We start from the raw sequence: 6,761 nt of genomic DNA, 5'->3' as shown, positions 1-6,761 counted from the left end.
TTGTGTGATGCAGCAGCTTTAACCTTTGGCTGAGCAGCAAAGGTTTTCTGGCCCGCTACTGCTAAAAGAGCAAATAAATGGTGATATACGGCTGAGTGAAGGCTAAGGAAAAGATGACGTGACGTTAGATGTTGTTTATTATGATTCAGTTCTTTGCTTAATATTTGCACCGGTACGTCTGTTGTGCCCTTCCGCTGATCACAATCTGATTTTTGATAAGCATGTCAAGATCTATCTATTACAACTGTTGGTATTTCAAGATTCCAACGGCTCACTCACCCATGTGTGCACTGCCTGCCGCAGGAGGAGTGTTAAATCTGTTATGAGTAGGAATCGGTCGGTGTTTCCTCACCGTTGTCCAATTTGCTACCTCATCCTGATCTTCCTCTTCCTGTAACCAATTCGGAACTTGATGATTATGTTAACATTGTTGTCATGACTTTGTCATTACTGTTTTCATTGTCGACTCAGGTTCCCTTGTATGCATTTTGTCAATATTAACATTAAGCAATAGTTAGTAATACTCAAGCAACTGGATACAATTTTATTTTGAAACGGTCAGACGTGGATGCTATCTGAAAAGTCTGACTGTTTCAACATCTTATCCAGTTGCTTCTGAGTAACTATTTTTGCGGTATCTTATTACCTGTATGTCCAACCTTCATCAACGTAAATTGATTGTACCTTATCTTCTTGGTGCCCGCTGTCACTGCTACTGGAATCGCTGTTGATAGAGTGGGGTATCTATCATCACATGGGAAAGGTGGAGTCGGAAGAATACACAAATCATATGACATATCAAATTGATAAAAGAGTAAAATTATTGAAAACCAAGTCGAAAATAGTAGTTACTAGTATATGCCGACAGGATGTAGAAAGAACGTATGATATGTTTTTCTTACAATGCAGTCAGAATTGGAGTGTACCAGATCATCAATATATCATCCCCTTCTGACATCATCACTTCAATAATGCTATACACCGATAATGATGTCGTACACAAGCAATTATGTTATACCTTGAGTCATTGGACACGTCCAAATCCTCTGCATGTTTCTCTGGTTCTGCGTCGTTTGTAACATCTGAAGATGTACATGAGATTATCCATAAGACCGCTTTGCACGGTAAACTAGGCATCATCACTAATTCTCGTTTGATCCAAGTACATGTAATTGAACATAACTGCATGTATGTTACATTACTTACAAAGAACAGTTCCTATTAGTGAGTAGAATTTTCATAAAACCTGCACATAATACCTCTGTTGCCAGTTCTAGCTGTGTGAACTTGTCTGGTTTTCTTTTTCTTCTTTCCCTTCAGCTTCAATTATCAGAAATAAAACAAATGTTATCTGCAACGGGTCAGGTACATGGTTGCAAAAGAGTAATAATAAGTGAATGCATAAAGGCGCAAAATTATTCTCATCTTAAAAAATCAATACAAGAAATTATTCATAGAAAACAAAGATGTTTCACAGAATCCTGCATACGATTTTATTATGCCGATTAGTGCAAACATAATGTCAGCTTTAACATTACTCGAGCACACATGTCATCATAGTGACAGCAATCCCGATCAGAGAGATTCTGGCAGATTGCAGTCTTTACCCTGACACATACATTGACATCAACCATAATTCTATTCTAGGCTGTTATCAGTATTAGTAATAGGGTTAGTAGTGGTAGTTGCATTAGTAGTGGTAGTAGAAGTAGTAGTTATAGTAGTTGTGGCATCTGTTGAGGTAGTAGTTCTAGTACAGCAGTAGTAGTATTTGGTAGTAGCAGTAGAAGAAGATGTAGCAGTAGTAGAAGAAGATGTAGCAGTACTAGTAACAGCAGCAAGAGTACTACGTAGTAGTGATAACAGCAGTAGTTACCTTGGGTTTGGTTGTAGCTCCACAGACAATTTTCTTCTTCTTCGCTCTCTCTTTCTCTTCTTCTTCAATGAAGTTGTCAGCTAGTTCCTTCGCCTAGAAGATGAATATATTAGAATCAAATGTTTGTACACACATGACACAACTTGTCTCTAAAGCCCCCCTCTCACTGGGCCTGCGGCACGCTCGCGGCGTAGCTGCGGCCGATCCAACTGACAAAACATGTACACGGAACGAATTTCATCGACAGAAAACAAATTTTTGTATGCACTGTGTGTTTTCATGTCTTTTCGGCCATACTTGTACGTTTAGAATGATAGTCCCATTATAAAGTCAAAGGTAACACGAATCCAGTTCAGGACGCAGCGACGCCGCCAGCGTACCGCCGGTCCAGTGAGAGGGGGGGCTTAACTTCAATGTTTTACCTGCGTTTATCATATACGGTCCTCGTTTCACCGCATATTCTGACCTTACCATGTTTCATGATTACATGTCAACAGGATAAGTAGCGTCGTCTGTTTTGTACGTTGTAAATAAGACTCTGGGACCAGTACTGGGAAATCCAGAATATCACGCAAGTGGAACATGTTTACTAGATACTAAAATAACAATCAAAAAGAAGTAACCTTGCGCCTTCGTTCGTTTTCATCCCTCTTTAGCTGTCCGATGAAGGTCTGGATTTCTGTAATCTAAGAGAGTCCTGTTATGCTCAACATTCTTGCTAATGCGCTACTAGAAACAAAGTTTGATGTGAAATTCTGACTATGTCGTTTGCTTGAAGGTGCCATTCTTACCCACGGATAGTGGATGACATATTCTTCGGCAGTTTTGAGAGCCTGGTCTGCTTGACCTAAGCGAAGATGAGCGTTAATCTTCATTTCGTAGCTCTTCGATGTGAAGCTACCGGTTCCGTCTTTGTCGGAATTGATGACTAAATGTGATCAAATGTAACAATGTTACATACATATGTGCTTCTATTTACAAACATTAAAGGTTTAAACATCAGGATATTATAAACCTAAATCATGGAATAAATACCACTACACAACTGTTATAAGGAACTAGTAGGAACTAAAAGGAAAATAATAGGAACTTCTTTCAACAGTTGGTGTAAAGCACGCCGAAAAAAAGAAATTAGATGAGCTCTCAGCGCTGTTACTGCACTGGTGGTGCTAGCTTTCTTTAGCTTGTACGTGAGCGAGTATTTTACCAGTCTGTCCAAACATCAATGCTTATCAGATCTTACAAATAATCAGCAAAACATAAACCTGATTTAGATCAATACTATTGTTTGTGTCATTGTCACTGAGTTCTATCACGAGGATTATAATTTTGAAGTAGATAATGAGTGTTGTTTTTCTTACCTTGTGTGCAGTCTTGAATGGCTTTCAGGAAATTTTCCTACAGATATATGTCAACAAGTATGCGTAAGGAAGATTGTCGCTTATGCCTAAGTAACTTAACGATAACATTTTTTGTCGACAAAAAGTTTGGTTTCATACATGGTGTAAAAAAATATTTAAAAAAGGTAATTTATGATATATAATGTGAAGGAGTTAGGTTGTACTTACCATATCAAAACAATACTGTGCCCTGAGCCAGTAGATGCCCACGGCAGAGCGAGGTTTATTGGGAAAGTGATTAACAATCCCAAGAGCAGCCTCGAACCCTGATAGTGCAGCCCCGTGCTCCCCCGTGTCGCACTTTACACATGCTTCCTCGGTGAGGCAGTCAATGAGTTGATCAAGGGGGAAAGAATATCTGCCATCGGGGCTTTGCTGGTACTTAAACAAAAGTGAAAATGAAGGCTTGTGTAAAATGTTGCGACAGTCTTGATTCTGATTTATTAAGATGGTATGACGTTGGGCGTCATTTCAAAAAATTAAATACATCATTATTTAGCTAAAACCACAGTTCAACGACCCCATACCGTAATTTTGTCTCATCACAATTCAAATGATATGCACAAAATTATCATTTTAGGATAATCTATTCATATATAAATTCATTATCTTTTTTTCAAAATCACATGTTGCAAATTTCCTTCTTTAGGGAGCTATTACAGCATTTCCTCATGAGTCAATGTCTTTGACAGTCTGGCTCATTGATTATGCAAAATTCAAAAAAATAAATTCATGTCTGATATTTACTTTTATCTAACCTACATGTGTCACTAGTTTGAGAATGCCGTCATTCACCACTAATGGCACAGACCAGGGGCCCTGATTCTGCTTATAATATTTTTCTGAATCCAAGAACGTAATGGTATTGGCAACTTAATCTTGAACCTGGACTAGGCAGCAGTTGCATTATATAGCATCACTATTTTGACCCCCCCCCCCCGAATAACCTCCAGATTAATTACAGTCAGGTGTTACATTTTACATCGCGAACAACCATTGGGCAAACTTCAACCGGGGATCTCTTAATAAATCTTTGGTTGAGCTTGAAAAATACTTTGCAATGTGTTTCAGGATACTTGTTTGTCAACTTAAAGCCTTAATAACTGTATTTTTCACTTGCTTTGGGTCAAAGATGGACTTTGATCTCTATTGATCATCCCATTGAAACCCATACTTAAGAACTGAAAAAAGGCTCTCACAGAAATGGGGAGCTCTTAGAAAATCTAGGTCCGGTGTTGAAAATGAATGGTAGCGTGTGTGTGAATAGATGTTCATCAATTTCCACCCTTAACAACTTAATTCTTCTATTGTGTTAACCCAAAATTGACCTAGAATTTCAGCAATTATCCCATAGGAACCAATATTTAGGGATGATTTCCATCATGTATCACACCCCATGGGTCTGCATGAAGGGGCACTACTGAATTCCTGGTTCATTTATTTTTTTTCATCTATGAATAATTTTTACAAGCTTGGCTAATTTTGTATTCATAAAGATGTGGTCTTTTACAAAAATAACACCCGCTTCTGGGGTTGTCTGTGCCTTAAGGTACTGCTAGTATGTAATCATTTTTTCATCATGCAGAGTAGGCCATGATCAGCAAGATTTTTATAAATCATGTCCCTCTCAAACCACGTTAAATATGTATTGACTTTGAGTGTGAAGTCATTCAGCACAATTGATGCATGAATTTTCCCCATTGATTGTGCAAATCAAGTCCTAACTTATAGTTAACAAACCGTTACCCTGGTCTCAATCGAAGTTACCTAAAGGTAAAACAATTCATTCATTCATGCCCTCCTAAATCATCTTGATTCTACAGTCTACACCAGTAACGCCCCCTGCAATTCGAAAGAAAGCTATATAAGCCATCTACCACCAAAAATTCGTGACCATAGCTAGTATAGAACACAAGATATCGAAACCGGAAATTCTGGTGCAGTAACAAGGAAAGCCGGCAGGGGGACCAAATCTAACCGTTTCTTCGATAGAACATGACTTAACCACATATTGAATGTCATGACAATTCAGCTATAGCTTCTTGAGTTATGATACTAAACCACATTACATACATACACACAACATATGCAAACGCTACCAAAATGATTATTTCATTAAAATCCCTTATATTTTATTAAACACTCGAGGAGTACTTGTTCGAATTGGAAAACGTGTAATTAGAGGTTATTGATGTAACGTTACATGACTTATTAGTGACTTATATCTGTATGAGCGTAAGTTCACATTCGACATAATTACTATCGATATTCATAAATGTATCAATTGCCTATCCAAAATTGTATTGTCAGATATAAGATTTACAAGCTGCTATGCAATACTCTATCAAATCATCAGATTAGACACTGGTATACCAAATGATTAAATAGTATGTCTCAAAAATAATAAACTTTCAACTCACGTCCAGTCCAAAGTGTTCCAAGAGTCGCTTCACATTATCATAACTAAGTTAGACAAAAACAATAATTATAGAAGATGCGTTATAATTAATAAATTTCTATAGGCCATGGTATCGTAATCACCATGTACTGGAACCGTGAATTGATACTTAGGTCATACTTTGGTATATATAATTGTGAATTCCATGCTAACATAGGCAATTCCAAGTGACTTATACTATAGGATTACTTCAAAGATTTTGTAAGAACATTTGGTATTTTCATGCTATTATTCTGAGATTGAAGCTGCTACCACTTTACACAAAAAGTACATTGTTCTGTTCCGGGAAAGAACTATCTGTCCTAACAAATGACATATTAACAGAATACTCTGTGTGGATGCAGAATGTGATAAATGTTTCCAAACCGGCTGCCATATATAGTTAACGAAACAAAATTAAAGGACAAATCATTACTAGTAAGATCTATTCCACGCGGGAGGCAACGCTGTGGTACGCTATCTATATATGAATTTTTGCATTTGATTCCAAGTGTCAGCAAGAACAAGTCATTTGAAAATCTACTATCATTATATTATCGTACCTGTAAGTCAATTCCTTCCGTATTGGATGTCTCGGCATATTTACAATGGGAGGATGTTGGCTCTTCAGGTAGAAAGGTATGTCCACTGTAATTCACAAACAAAAATTAAATGCATTTAAAGTAACTTCTCCATAGACGTTTATCATGATTATATTCCGGATACTTGGAATACACCCATTTATGTTGGGGAGGGGTGTAAAATTTGTTTGATTATTCTGACATTCAAAAATTAATCAGCTTCCCAACACAGCATGTGGATCTTATCCATCTTTGATCTGCATCATTTACTTGGTTAGGGCTCTTCTTTCACCATATGATTAATATTACCGGAACCTATCTTGTTATGATTCCAAAAAGGGGCAATGTAAATAACGGGTACGCCATATTGGAAAATGACGTATTAATTCGTCATTTCAGATCCTTGCCTTTACAGACGTTTTGAAGTCGCTCACGATGGCTCACTAAGTTGGATACAACTTATTGTG

The 6,761-nt window shown here is 37.4% G+C and overlaps 1 protein-coding gene across 1 annotated transcript; it reads right to left on the bottom strand.

Moving 5' to 3' along the window:
* Positions 1 to 271: 271 nt before the first annotated feature.
* On the bottom strand, positions 272 to 6,352 carry LOC136423312 (uncharacterized). Its single transcript, XM_066411436.1, has 11 exons — positions 6,277 to 6,352; positions 5,697 to 5,739; positions 3,445 to 3,657; positions 3,238 to 3,274; positions 2,668 to 2,804; positions 2,500 to 2,562; positions 1,877 to 1,969; positions 1,260 to 1,320; positions 1,019 to 1,082; positions 685 to 724; positions 272 to 391 (listed from the first exon to the last, which is right to left on the bottom strand). Exons 1-11 carry the CDS (start codon positions 6,312 to 6,314, stop codon positions 272 to 274), a joined length of 909 nt encoding a protein of 302 aa, XP_066267533.1. The 5' UTR covers positions 6,315 to 6,352.
* Between the last annotated feature and the right edge of the window lie 409 nt (positions 6,353 to 6,761).

This window comes from Branchiostoma lanceolatum, chromosome 17 (assembly GCF_035083965.1).
Source record: "Branchiostoma lanceolatum isolate klBraLanc5 chromosome 17, klBraLanc5.hap2, whole genome shotgun sequence".
NCBI classification, from domain to species: Eukaryota; Metazoa; Chordata; class Leptocardii; order Amphioxiformes; family Branchiostomatidae; genus Branchiostoma; species Branchiostoma lanceolatum.
Note: the sequence above shows the minus strand (reverse complement) of the source record. Positions and strands in the feature narration are given on the sequence as shown.

Bases quoted from the DNA above. Each gene is read 5' to 3' on its own strand.
- LOC136423312 (XM_066411436.1), bottom strand. From the start codon at position 6,314: ATGCCGAGACATCCAATACGGAAGGAATTGACTTACAG. The intron at 5,740-6,276 runs GTACGATAATAT...TGTCTAACTTAG, and splicing joins CGGAAGGAATTGACTTACAG to TTATGATAATGTGAAGCGAC. The intron at 725-1,018 runs GTATAACATAAT...CTCTATCAACAG, and splicing joins GACGTGTCCAATGACTCAAG to CGATTCCAGTAGCAGTGACA.